Raw genomic sequence first — 14542 nt, 5'->3', positions numbered from 1 at the left:
GCAAATTCCCTGTAAAGCAGGCACCAAGCAGGTTTGCAAGCCAAGGTCGCACAGAGAAGTGCCAGAACAGAAAGCAATTAAGGTCCCGTTCTTCCCCTCCCTACGCAATGCACCGAAAATGAAATCAACATCCAAACTAATTAGTTTCCAGCAGAATATCAGTTTACTCGCTAACAGGAGGGTGGTTACTGCTCTTACCAAAAACTTCTAAACATACCAGGCAAAATCTGGTTTAAGCCACGGGACCAAGCCAAACACATCCCAACGTTACCATATACGGTCACCAACGCGAATATGATGGCAACTTGACAGATTCGGAACAAATACCGCGTTGTCCGTCACTGAGATAACATAAGCAGGAAAATATCAGATTCTATTACCTGCGTCCGACCGGAGGTGTGGAGTGGCAGGAGCTACATTGCTGCAGGACACAGCTTCTAAAGGTCAGTGACCCAAGATGGCATTCATCCCCGCAGAGGAGGGCTGGGCACTGAGGACTTTTATGCCCAGTATGGGGCTGCTTGGAGAGAACAGGAATGGAGCGACACGAGAGACAAGCCACTGGACCTGTGCTGTTATCCCAGGTACAGGGCTAACATTATCCTGTGTGGCTGGAGACCAGGCTGAAGCTGCTGCCTCACACCTTGGCTGTTAGCCGGGAGGCACAATCCCTCTAAAAAAACCACGACATGCAGGTTTTGTTGTCAAAAAGTGGGTTTTGTGCACACATGCATTCTAGTCATCATCCACGAGGGAAATAAGACTATCAGAATAACTCCCAATGAAGACTTTTCTGATACAGACTCCCTCTGGGAGATCCTTAGCCTGGAATAAGACTGGTCACTGAGAGAGTTATTCCAGTTTTTTGGAAGTGTTATTCCAGTGCATTTGCAGTTGTAGACAAGCCTGTAACCAAACTCTTTAGGTTTTGACCCCAAAAGCATTGGTTCAAACTTAGCCAGAGTTATCTCATCTTTCATCCCTCCAAACACAGCCAGTTCTGCACTTGGACCTCTAAAATCAGACCTGTCCTCTGCTTCGCCTCAATACTTCAAAGGTACTGCCTCTTTCTTAAGACTTTATCTTGGTTTGCTAAGATATCCCCCTTTTTCTCAGCGTCTTCTGCCTCAGCAATGAGACACATTGGGTCACAAGAAGGGACAGAGCCAGTAGGCAAAGATCTGAACCTGGAAAAACGCCCCTTTTTGCTAATGGAGGTGGAAAAATATAATTGCCGCATTAGCCCAATCAGTCATCCCTGCAGAGCCCTTTGCCTTAAAAGGCATCACCTAAATAAAGATTTAAAAATAATACAACGTAACATTTAATGCAAGATTGCAGCTGAGTATTCAACTGTCAGGAAATATCAAAGCCGGAGCGCGTGGGCAACTTAACTCTGCCCCCTTGTGCAGATGCACCATGGCACAGCCCTTCCCCGAGCACGGGCACGACATCAGTCGGCTCCAAATTAACACCCTAACTCCAGCATAACCTACTTTTGCCTAATATGAGTAGAAAAGAAGGACCACCGCTTCCCCAGAGAGCCTCCTCAGCCGCTTTCCTCACATGACCGCAAGCCAGCGAGCACCTATTTAACTTCCAGTCCCTCGGATCAGGAGGTGCTGGCACACTTTGGGCCACACATGTCTGATTTGCAATCAGGATACAGATATTAAATGCTGTTTGGCCAAAACAAAGAGCCCTTCTTCCTCCGGAGAAGAGCCTCATGACCTCAGGCTGCGATTTGGCTGAGGAACTGTCTATAAAACCTGAGTGACTGAAACAGGTAACACTTACACACCTCCAGTGGCCAAACCCGTTGTATGAGATGTTCGGAAAAAGATCTCCAGGCATGTTAACAGTCTGGCACATTTTTCAGAGAATCTGAAATTATCCCCACGTAAATGCCTAATAATTTGGAGATACTTGTCAGCACAAAATAAGGTTTCAAAGTTCTGGAGAGTGTCTCATCTCTGTTCATACACATCTTCCATCTACGTCCTCCAATATCAAAAATGTTCTCAACCTTAAGGAGGTCCAAAGCAGGATTTCAATGTCAGGATATAGTCTATATTTTTAGAGCAGTAAATCTTGAAATCAGCACACGAATGAATTTTTCAAGGGTTTGGTCCTGGTTTTTAAACTCTATTTCTAGATAATTTTAAACAACCAGAACCATCTCTCAATACACTTAGAGGATGGATTTTTCCAGTTCCGAAAAGGGTTCAAATAACCCAATTACCAATATGATCCTATCAAAGTTTTATTAAAAAGACACTCCCATAGGAAAAATCATGATGGCCTGAAATTACCACGGCTAATTTTCTGTCACTTCTTCACGTGACAACAGCCCACAGCACTTCACTTTCCAGGGGCAACAAAAGTACGAGCAAGACAAGTGCAAACCAAATTTAAACAGGGTCAGTCAGTAAAGCAGCCAATACTCAGCTCACAACAGAGACAAAAAACTTTTTGTCTTCTCCTGCCCACTTCAGATCTTTTCCGGAACTCCACCAACTTCTCAGGTCCATTGCAATAATATACATCCATGAGGTCATCTTAATTCATACGCTGCTGCCCATCGCCTACAACTTAAACTGAGTCTCCATTGTAAAACCTTGCCGGGAATTCCGACTTGCAGGACTTAACAGCCTATATACTGTTTTCTTTTTCATCCAGCTTCCAGCCAAATCATTTTATAGTGCTTTTGCCTCCATAAAATATTTGCTTGGGAGCCAATGCCAAGAAGGAAAAAAAAAAAAGCACAGCGCACTAACCAAACCTTGGGCTTTCAGAGTAATGTTCCCCCTTTTCTTTCCCACCCTCACCCCCAACGTTTATTTTTGGCAAGTTACGGTCCAAGTGAAGGGCAAGTTTAAACCTTTAAATTCACAACTTCATCACACTGGGTGATTTAGAGGTCTTACAACAGTTCATGAAACTTTGATACTGTTGGGAATTGCAGCTGGAGCAATCTGCATCCTAAAGTCATACTCCCATTTTCCTGGAACAAGCAGCCCCTTACATCGTAACCAGAGGTGGGGAAGCTGAAAGCATGAATTCCCATTCAGGCTTTCCAAGGACAACACCCACCAAGGTACAACCTAGGCAAGAGTGGAGGAGAAGCCACTGTTCCTTGCACTCTGACCCCAGAGCTTTGCTAAAAGCACCTTTCCATAAAGACACTTCTTTTTTTCTAGCCCCATCACTCCCAGGTCAATATATTCCAATTTGCCTCTGGTAAGGTAACCTGTTTATTGAAATCTGATCAACTGCTGGAGTCTCAGAGTTAAAATACGCTCTCGCTGTTAGGAACTGTCATTTGTCTGTCACCGCGGAAGTTAATGGATGTGTTTGTTTAGTTTGTAAGTGGGAATACATGGGGCAGGGGCTGGAGGGATTACAGGAGGGGAGAGGTATTTCTGATCCACAGAGGAATGCAGTTGCTTTTCTTCAAAATTGTCTGTATACTTTTACACAGGCACAAGAAAAGCCCCTGGAAGTTCACCTGCGCCTCGGAGACCTCAGCAAAAGCCGGAGCGACCGCGCTCCATCCCAAACGATGGCCCCGAAACCACGCAGGTGAGGAGGCACCTCACGTGGGCACGAGCCTGAACCCCTGAGAAGATAAGTAACGAGCAGGGGACAAGCCTGTGCCGACAGCAACTCCCCTCCAGGGTCCCTCCGAGGGCACAGTTTGCAGAGCACGAGCCCAGCGGAGCAGAGGGAAGGGTGTGAGTCACAAAGTGTTTCCCCCGGCGCGGTCTCCTTACCTCTCGCCGAGTCCGAAAATGCAATTATCCCTGCGAAAAGGAGCGCGAGCTGCAATTCCATTTTGAAAACCAGATCCCACTGTATCGTACAGGCTATTGTCCTCTCAGACCTGGAGGCAGGAAAAAGGAGAGCAAAATAATTACTAGCGTGGGGGGAACCCCAAACAACCCTCAACTTTGCAGAGTTTTAAACCCTATTGCGAAGACTCGCGAGCAGAAGCAGCAAATGAAAGTGCAACGTACTTGTAATTCATTCCTTGGTGCTCAGCGAGTAAAACTTTGCCCTCCTCTCTGCTTTAGCCTGATATAAATCAAGAACCCACTGAGGTCAGTAAGCTCCTCTAAGTTTACAGTTAATGCATAATTCTTTCGTATCCTGTATAAAACCAGTCTGGAAGGCAAACAAAACACTAGCAAGTGGCCATAAAATAAGATTTCAGGTTAACAATTTGTGGAGAAACTTGGGGAAGGGAGAGGAGGAATGTTACCTCTCCCATCAGCAGCCCAGAAAACTTTGTGTTGCTGCTCCAGTGCCCCTCAGCCAGGCTCCGATCTGGGTACGCGCCTTCCTCCACTCCGAGACTTCTCTGCACAGCACTGATTCCTCCTTTCCTCTTCTTCGCCCCCCCCCCCCCTCCCCCCCCCCCCCCCAGCCCCACTTGTTTCCGTGGGCTCGAGAGGTGCTTCCCAAAGCAAAACCACACTTAATTACTCAGATTCTTGAAGATGCCTTCGCTGTGATACGCACACCCGGGGTAGATCAGGTTTACATTAATTACACCCTGTTCTCCTCCTAAAACTCTCACTCTCTAAACACTGTCTGGATTCCTCACCCTTGTAAAACTCCCCGGTTTAAACACCCCGTGCCCCCAGGACACACAACAACCCGCGTACAGCATCCAGCAGAGCAAACACGGCCGCTTCGCCCTTCGCTTCCCCGTTTTTTTGCGGCGGGGAGCGGGGCACGGGGAGCGGGGCACGGGGAGCGGGGCACGGGGAGCGGGGCACGGGGAGCGGGGCACGGGGGGCTCCCCCGGGGCAGCCCCGGGGGCGCAGCGCGGCTCAGCCCCGCGGCGGCCGCTAACGGGACATTCGCAGCCGGGAATTTGGGGTCGGGAGGGAGGGAGGGACACACGAGGTGTGTGTGTGTGGGGGGGAAACACCCGGCGCGATGCCACCTGGTGCTGCTCCCCCGGCCCTCGGCGGCTCCCAGCTGTGCCTTAGCGTCTCCCGGGACCCCGCGGGGTGTCCCGGGCGGGGGCGTTGGCGCGGGGGACACTTACCTCGGGTGCTGCCGGGGCTCTAACACCGCGCTCTGGTGCTGGAGCCCATCCCCGCCGCTCGCCGCCTCATGCCCTCCGCGGCCACGGCGCCCCGGCGGGCGCTCCGCCGCCGGCCTCTACCTCATCCCCCCGTCCCCGGGCGGGCGGGGGCTGCCTGGGGGTGCCCTCCCCACGGGGCGGCTCTGCCCCTTCACCGGCTTTTTACAGACACCCCCTCCCGCCGCCCTTCGCCCCGGGAGGGATTTTTTCCACTCGAGAGTCGCGGAGCGAGGAGCTCAGGGAAAGGGGGGGAAACCTTGTAATTTTTTTTTTTTTTTTCTCCTGCTTTCCGGGCCGGGCTGAGAGTGGGTAGGTGTGTGTGTGTGTGTGTGTGTGTGTATGCGGGGAGGGGCAGCGGGGACCTGCCAGAGCCGCCGGGGCTCCGCGCCGCGGGATGCCCGGTGATGCCGTCCTGCGGCTCGCCCAGCCGGAATCCCGTTTAAGGAGCGAGGGGAGGAGGGGTAAGGGGCTGGGGAAGGGGAGGGGAAGGGAGGAGGTGGGGGGAGAGCCGGGGCGAGAGAAACCGGCGATAAAGCAACTTTCCCTGCAGGGCTTTGTGGCGGTGGGGGCCGAGCCGCCGCGGAGGGCGGTGCGGGGCCGCCCCGCTCCAAACTTCGCACCAATCCCCGGGAGCCCCCGGCAGCCCCCGCCCTCCGCCGGCCCTGCTCCCCTTAACCCTTTGCGGGAGCGGCCGGGGCGGTAGCGGCGGCTCCCTGAGCGCCGGGAGCGGAGCGGGGAGCGCCCCGCAGCCCCCGCTGCAGCGGAGCCCCGCAGCGCTCCGCACCCCGCCACCGCCACCCCTCCGGCCTCCGGGAGCCCCCGCGATGCTGTGACACCCCGCTGCCTCTCTGTGCCCCAGAGCATCCCCCTCCCCGCACACCCTGGAGCCCCCGAAAGCCCAGCGGCGGTGGAGTCCTCCAACCCCACAGCACGCCCCCCTCCACACCCCAGAACCCGTCCCTGCCAAAGCACCTCTCTCCCCACGGCCAGGAGAGAGCCCCGGCCGTGGGAACCCACCGCGAAGGCAGCGAGGGAGAGTTGGGGGAGCGGTTGCGCCGTTTTGATCTCTCGGCTTGGATGCAAATGATGCCAGAAAGAAACTGGCCTGAACTAAACTAAGCCAACAGGACAATAAACTCTGGAGATGTCAGTTTCTTATATTAACTGTTACAATAATTTATTATTTACTTTCAAACAGGACTCGGCTGATGCATCCGCTCTTACAGCAAATCACTCTCGCACAGGATCAAAACCAACCTGGCAGAATTCACCAAACAGACTAAACAAACGACAAGAGAAAAAGCTGCCTCAATAGCTAAACTTTTTGTATATTGAGAGAAACATCGTTATTGTTGATGTTATTGTTTCTTAGATCTCTTACTTGATATGCTCCAGCATGAAGACCTCCTTGAAAATGGAGCTGTCTCAATACTAATTGAATGGGATAGGCACCAGGACAACCCCTAAACTCAAGCCAAGAAGCAATTTGGACATCCATTTTATCTATTTTGTTAGTATTATCAAATCACACCCCCTATTATTATTGTTATTACTAAATATTTTTACTCAGTGGTTCCTGATAGCATTAAATCTTGATACACAAAATCAATGTGAAAGAACATCCAAGACTAAACATATAAACCCCCTGAGCCAGAAACAAAGTGGCTGACAATACTGTTTTTATATTTTGCATATTTATATCAACATTTTTATCATTAAAGTTAATTCAGCTGAGAAATCACAGATGGACTACTCCTCCTATCAGGCAATAACTTTAGCCTCATTGACTTCAAAGACAGTGTTGACTGAGGGAAACCTTCAGGACTTAACCTATGTGGTCAGTTTCATGCCATACTTTCTGATAAAATCACCCCAACTTGCTCCAGAATGAGAGCTCAACTCCACACTACATCTCGGGGGATGATGTGAAGAACACCTCTTTGTAACATTTCCCTGCCGTTTCACCACAAAAGATTCAAGGTCTTTTTCCCAGGGGAACAACACACAGGTGACCCAGTCCTAAAACTATCTCCATGACCTCTATTCCCCTGCAGTCCAAAGCAGCCTCAGTTCTGGCTCAGATGCAGGACATTGGCTCACAGGCAGGTTTCCCACCAGGTTAGAGGGACCTGACTGAGCTCCTACTCCTCATCTTGTTTTTCTGAGTCATGCACCAAGACAGAGGTTTTATTCCCAGGTACACCATCACCGTCTTGTCTCAGACTGTCTAGAGACTTGGGTGAACTCTCTCTGGGCCTGAATCAGCTCCAGTCCAGAAGAAGAGACCTTCTTCCAACCCAGACTCTGCCCAAGCCTAGCACTGAGCATTCACTTCAAGCTGGACATAACAAATAAAAACTTTCTGATGGATCCACTCCTTACATCCTCACTTCCTTACTGAAAAGCACGTGTGCCTTTGTAGACTCCAACATCTCCCAGACTCTTGGCATTTCTCCTCCCAGTACAACTCTAAAGCAGCAAAATCTTTCCTGCAGCCTTTCACCAGTGCGAAGTTGTGGGAGATGGAGGATTACAGAAGTGGTACACAACATGGTCAAAATGACTCGGGTGACGGAACACTTTCAGCTGTCCCTAAACCTCTGTCTTTAGGCATTCAGAAACTTTTTAAGAACCTGACTCCAAGTGATGTTGCAAAAAGATACACGGGACAGGGAATGGAGCCCACAGCTTCCAAACCCCAGGCTAAAATAACCAGAACATAAACCCTACTGACTCCAAAATGTCAGCACAATTTCTTTTTTTTTTTTTTCATGGGCTTGAATGCCTGACAGAAAGTCTGAAACTGCTCTGTAGACTTCATCCATCTCATTCCCAATACCACAGTGGAGGAATAAATGTAAAACATTGATACAAGAAAAATAATTAATATTCCTGAAACAGCTCCTACTTTATCAGAAACAAAATCTCATGCTATTTTCCCAACACTTCTACCTAAATAAGGAAACATGCAGAGCTGTGTTTTTTTCTGGGCTGGCTGTAATTTGCAGGATGATTGAGTAGTCTGAAAGTCAACAGCCCCAGTTTGCTCCTGCACCCCACGATCCTGAGACAAGGCTGTGGGAAAACAGCTTTCTGGAGCTGACAAACAAAAACGAATGCTAAGCAACAGAATACGTGTCTCCACATGGCCTGAGAAGCAGCCTAACAGTCCATTTGTATCCCAGGTGTCCCCAAAGCCCCATTTCTAGACCATGGCTTTTCAGATTTCACATGGTTGTGATGGTCTAGTGAACATCCATCCCCAGAACAACTTTTCTTATGTCTCCAAAACCACAAATTGGACTTCTTCCAGCTTTCTTACCTCTTTTCTCCCAGGAACTGCTCACCTCCATCATCACAGAACTCCATTTCCCCCCATTTTCTCCCTTCCATCTTGATTGTTTTGCCTTTTTTTTCCCCCCTACAGATGACCTGGGAGACACAACACCTCCAGACTGTAATTCCTAACCACTTTCAGTGATTTTTTTTTTTTTTTTCCAAACTGCCGGTGGCAGCCACACGGTTGAATTACCCATCACCCCCAGCACCCCAGGGGAGCTCTGGTCATCCAAGAGACCTGGGTTGGCAACAGTGCCTTGCAGGAGCACGAGGCCCCATGGCACAGATCCACAGGGACATGCCACAGGGGCGGAGGGTGTGCAGGACTGGGTGGCTCCACGCAGCTGACGGAGCACGTGAAGGTGATGGAAGGGCATGGCCAGGATTAGCACATTCCTTCCACCTGCCACCCTGTTTATGCAGCCCTCCTCTGGTTACCCAGGGCAGAGCAACCACGTGGTGTCAACCTGAGCATCCATCTAGGGATGCCTGGAAAAGGGGGTTGCTCTGGATGCAGGGAAAGGTAAGCAACATGATTGACGGGGCAGAGGGCAGTTTTCCGTGGGTGGATCAGTTCTGATAATCTAATCGTTTGGCATGTGATAAGACAGCACAGAAAATGTCACAGCTGGGCAGACAAGGAGCACAGCAGACACGTTTCCATTTGCACAACAGCAGAGTCACTGTGCTGCTCTGTTTGGGTCTATAGTTGAAATTGAAATGGTGTTTTTCAGAGAAAGCAGAGTTTTATGGGAGTGGAATCACTATATTCCCTATGAGTGGTAACTGAGACTCAGCTATAACCTTAGGTAATATTCAGAGGGGATGCACGGGCAGATGGAAACAGGGTGATACAGTCCTGTATTTCCTTCTTAATAAAAGACACCATATCTTCTCCCCACATGTACATTTATTGCCTTTGCTCTAAGCAGTGTTGCAAAGAAACGAATGATTCCTCATATGCATACAATTCACTTTTATACATGAAGCACAAATGCCACTGTCCAACAGAGAAGAAAGGAGAGTAACAGGGTTAAATGTCGAATCATTCAAACCTTGGGTTCTGTGCTGAATGCTGGGAGGTCCCAATTCCCCGTGGCCCTTGCATTGGGGCTTTCAAGGTTTTTACAGGCACAAGTGATCTCTCTGGTACCTTGTGGTCTCTGTCTTGATCTGAAGTACCACCAGGAGAGAGCTCCCAGCCCTTTCACCAAGGACTGGTCACACATGCTGCCCAGCACACTGTGCCTGGAGAATGTGCTTGGATTTCTCACTGGTGCTAAATTTGCACATGATGGCATCTGCAGGAAATCATTTCCACTATCCCCAGTTGGCCAGGAGACCCTATCTGTCTTGGCCAGGTTAGGCACGCTGTGTCAGCGCTCCCTGGCACTGGGGAAACGTGACAGCCCTGATCAGGGCCCAGGCGGTGCTCAGGGAATGCCAGCCCAGCCCAGCCCAGGAGGATCCATCCTGTTGGCAGCCCGAATCCCTCACGCTGCCTTCTCAGGGGCTGCCAAATGAATTTCAAGGTCTCTGTGACTAGGACATGCTACTCAGCAGCTTAGTTCATGTTTCCAAGACGGATGACAGCAGAAGAAAACTCCTTGCTCCAGGCTAAGCTGAACTCTCCTCTCAAAGATGAAGTTTGCTTGTGCAGGAGAAACAGAGCAAAGCAACACCAGGAAGTACAGACAAGTATTCCCTGGGTGACAGCTTTAAATAGTCTTCCCTGCTCCAAAAGTGTGTATAAGAAAGTCCTAGTACGATAAAACACTGCAGTCCACACAAAATTCTCTTTTTTGCAGGAAAAGTAGGAACAAGGAAGGGGTTTAGATCAAGCAATCCAGAGAGAAGAACATAAAGAAGGTTTTGGACCCACAAGGCCCAGATCTCACCTGCTTTTTGCCTGACTTCTCTCAGTAGACCTAAGATACTACATCTCCCAACAAAATCTGCTTCCCTTCCACCCAATAACTACCCCACTGTGATTGCTATAATAGGAATAAACCTCATCTGACACTCAGGGCACCATTTCTACACTCCTGGAAGGTACTCAGCTGTTTGGATTAGGAATATGGCATATGGTACGAAAAGATTATGGAAGAATAGGTTGCCATTTGGTTCAAAGAGCTATACTCTTGCATTCTTTTATTGTATCTCATTCTCTTTTTCATATCCCTTTGCATCACTCCCTACTTTTTTCCACTCCTAAATATTTGCAGGCAGTTCCCTAACTCAGCGGTTGCTCAAACTACAAGTAGTTAAAGTTTCCAAATGTTCTCCATAAACACATCCTTCCTCAGGCCCCTTATCCTTTATATCACTCAACACTGGTTTCTTGGAGTCAGTTTGACACTGATGTATGAAGGATTTGATTTTGCTTTCCTTTACATCTGGCTAGTTCAAGAATAATCCCACTGGAGCCAGTGGAATCATTCTAAGTGAGAAAAAAAAAAACCCTGATCAAGCCAACAGACTCATACATGCAGCCACTATTCAGTACAGGTAGGCCGAGCTGAAGACTCTGAATATGCACCTTTGAATCTAAATATCTCATCCTGGGAGGAGACCACAGTTTTGGAGACCTAAATCTCCTCTCACTGCTCCCTCACATCATCATCCTGTGCAAGGAAGTTTGTCTGTGCACATCAATGCTGGGTTTAGCAAACAGATGTAGCAAACATGAAAGGAGAGTTGCAAAAAATAACAAAACAAAACAAACAAACAAAACAAAACAAAAAAAAGCCCAATAGGCAGAGTGAAAACCAGAAATTTCAAGTATTAATTGCTGGACAGACGTGAGGAATGTTAAAGGAAACTGTTTCGGGATTTATGTTCAAAAAAATAAGACAACTTCCCAAACTATTTCCTTTCAAATCTCTCAGCATTTTCCATAAATTCCATGTGCATGTGTGGTGCTCTCTGATAACATACAAATCTGCATGCATAAACTGTTTTGAAATGTTTGTACAGTTTCATCCAAAAATATGACTATATGTTTGTGTTTTAATTGTCAGCAATAGGAGATTAGGCAAGAGGCACATGCATCATGTCAGGGGCACTGACTAAGTTTAGGTGGTATGAGCCCAACCTCCCCCTTTCTGGCTGGGTCTTGATAACAAAAAGAAACCAAATTATCTGAAGGACAAACCTGTAATAAAGCAGCCCCTGCTCTCAGTGACCGGGATGCTGGCCCAGACACCCACCCCCCCCCCCAAAAAAAACCAATAAAGCCATTTCAGATTCATACAAGTGTAACCAGGAGCAGAAATTTGCTGATTTCCAGGTCAGGCGTCAGAGTTTTTGCAACTCTGCAAAAAAAAAAAGATAAAGCCCTTGGAGGGAAGGGGAGGGGGGGAAAGAAGGACTGACACTTTGCCTCAATCAGTGTTGTTTGAAATGTCTTTCATTTATTAACATTTCTTGCTGAAGCCAAACTTTAGTTCCACTTTATCAGGAATATAATGCAGCTGCATTTTCTGGATGGGAACACCACCAAAAATATGGTAACTATATAGCTGACAGCTATGTTTTGTTTACTCTCATGCGTAAAAACCATAAGGAAATGATCCTCATAGGAAATCTCTATCTGTATGCAAATAGAAACAATAGGAAAGGCTGGAATGGGATGCTTGCTGAGAAATGGGGTGGGAGAGCTGTGCTGCCCTATCCCCAGTGAGTATCTTGCTCCATCCTGCCTGGGCTGGCAGGAGCTTGATTTTGCCCAGGGTTTGCCTGAGAAAGTCTCCTTAATTCCCCGAAGCGCAGATTCAGCCAGGTCAGGCAGCTCTGGTACAGCAATAGGGTTTGCAGGGAATATGCATCCATCTCCTCAATGTTTTCAGTCTGGGACATTCCTCTTAGAGATGCATTTTTCCTGAAGCAAATGCTGAGGGCAGGGTGCTGGCTTGTGGACGGCTCTCAGCCCATGCAACTGCAACACCACAACGGCTCAGCCTTGGCATCATTCCTTGCAGGGGATGAGCTGCCCATGGGGGAAACCATGGGCACAGGGCATGAGGGCTGCAATGAGGGAGGCATCTCCAGAGAGGCATTCCCTGAGCTCAGTGGGGACTTCTCAGCCCTTCAGCTGCTCAAATGGTCATCAGACTCTCCTTGTCCTGGTGCTGTGCCCATGGGTTTATCCTGCATGGTGCAGGGCAAGGATGGGGGGAGGACACTCACACCAGGGGGACAAATCTTGGTGGGCCTGAGGAACGCTGCCAGCTTGCCCACAGCCCAAGGAACATGGATACAAAATCCACCATGATGTAACACACCAGAGACTACATGGTAGAACATCTGTCCAACCCTCTCCAGGCACGAGGAATCTTAAATATGAGCCGCACCAGATCTGCTCAGGCTAGGGGGCTTCAGGACAGCCCCTTGGGTTGGGCAGCTGCCCCCTCAGCCATCCTCATCGAAGGGAACAGCAGAGAGCACGCTAAGGAGCCCTGGAAATATGCAAGGACCTGCCAACATTTGCTGCCAAGCACTTTTATCTTCCGACAAAGATAAATCTGTTGCTTACTTAACCCAGCCTTCACGAAACTCACAGCTCCAGGTTTCCAAAACAACAGGAGCAGAGTAGGGCTGGCTGGTGTCCTGGTGAGCAGCAGATATACACAGGGCAGCTAGAAGGTGACACCGTATCTCATGAGAAAAATGGCTGGATAGTAAATCATATATGATAGAAATAAACAAGAACTTAACCTCCACGGACCAGAGAACTTATCTTCTCATGTTTCTGTAAAGTGCAGGTGTCTGTTTTCTTAAGAGAGCTATTAAGATACAGCGTTAATAATGAGGAGCAAAAAAATCTGCTACCCAAAAAGAATAATGAAGAACATAAAAATCTTGCATGGCAGGGCAGATGTAATGCAATAGCGAAAGAGCAGAAAGGTGCCATAAATACTTAAGAGGGTGTCCTCAGCTGCCACAAGGCTTGTAACCCAAGGCCAGAGGGAAGAGAGATGCTGGGATACGAAAGGTGCAGCCCCCACAGCAGTGCTGGCTCTGAACTTCAGGGTCTGCTCACCGAGGTGCTTTTATCCATGTTATACACGACTGAGAGTTCAAACAGATAAATGCCATCCCAGGGTTTGGGTGTGGGGCTTTGGTGGGAATGTGGAGCCTGCCTTCTCCACAAGGCCCCACATCTGCCTGACCAGGCATTGCCTGTTTTCCAGAACTTTTGTCAAACCTCAGGCTTCCTGCAAAAAACGAGCTGGACTCCACTCTCATTTTCAGGTCATTTGCTCCTGTTTTACAGGGATAGGTGCTGCAAAACCATTACAGATCCTGGGAACAGAAACTCCCTTTTTGGCTATAAATCTCACCAGTCTCAGTAAATACTATTTTTTTTTAATACTAAAGTTATCATCTGGCAAGAATATAGCCCCTTACTCTACCACCCGTGACCCAGGCTGAACCTGTTTGGCCTGTGTTATTGTGCTAGTGTAATTCAGTGGAAAAGAGATTGGATTAAACAGGCAGCTCTGGAGGAGTAAATAAAAGGAACATGCTTTAAAGAGTAAATAGACAAGTCTGGGTATAATGGAATAACTCCTGGTCGTGCTAAATCAAAGAGAAAATAATGCCCTCACTAAAATCTGAACATGGATGTTTGTCTCTGCCAGAATGAGAACCAACAAAACCCAGAGGGGAGCAGAGGATGCTCTGAGGGTCTCTGCAAATCCACACTAGAAACAGCACCCCAAAAAATAATGTCTGAAAATAATAATAATAATAATAATAATAATAATAATAAAGAGGCAAAATCTCTGTAACAGCCAGGCTAATGGTGGGGAAAAAATCAAATTTCTGAATGATCTGCACAGGTTTTCTAAGATGAGTGTAGAGAAAGCCAGGTTGGCTCTGGGTAGCTCCTCACTGATTCCAGACCAAATTTGTTTAGCAGCAGAAATATTATTTTTTCCTCACTGCCAGCCCTGCAGTTCAACCTGGACTGAAGGGCTGCGTCCTCGACTTCACCTCCTCTCTTCCTTTTATGCTGCTCCAGCAAAGCCAGGAGCATGTTTGATGTTTGAAGGCAGTAATGGGATTTTCCTAGCACAGGGGATCCTATAAGAGTAGCCAGAAGCT

At 48.3% G+C, this 14542-nt stretch overlaps 1 protein-coding gene across 3 annotated transcripts in view; it reads right to left on the bottom strand.

Annotated features, from left to right (window-relative positions):
• FGFRL1 (fibroblast growth factor receptor like 1) overlaps window positions 1-5395 on the bottom strand; it is a 173423-nt gene extending 168028 nt beyond the window's left edge. Inside the window, exons 1-2 of one of the 3 annotated variants that reach the window (XM_027885965.1) lie at window positions 5057-5395; window positions 3774-3883 (exon numbers count right to left, since the gene is read on the bottom strand). In XM_027885965.1, the coding sequence (XP_027741766.1) occupies window positions 3774-3834 (61 nt within the window). In that variant the 5' untranslated portion in view covers window positions 3835-3883; window positions 5057-5395. Of the gene's footprint in view, window positions 1-3773; window positions 3884-4016; window positions 4155-4261; window positions 4371-5056 lie in introns of those variants that run through there. The other 2 variants (XM_027885967.1, XM_027885964.1) reach the window with 2 other exon arrangements.
• Window positions 5396-14542: the final 9147 nt, after the last annotated feature.

This window comes from Empidonax traillii, unplaced genomic scaffold (assembly GCF_003031625.1).
Source record: "Empidonax traillii isolate 1590-97213 ecotype Southwest subspecies unplaced genomic scaffold, ASM303162v1 scaffold175:size1888319, whole genome shotgun sequence".
NCBI lineage: Eukaryota > Metazoa > Chordata > Aves > Passeriformes > Tyrannidae > Empidonax > Empidonax traillii.
Note: the sequence above shows the minus strand (reverse complement) of the source record. Positions and strands in the feature narration are given on the sequence as shown.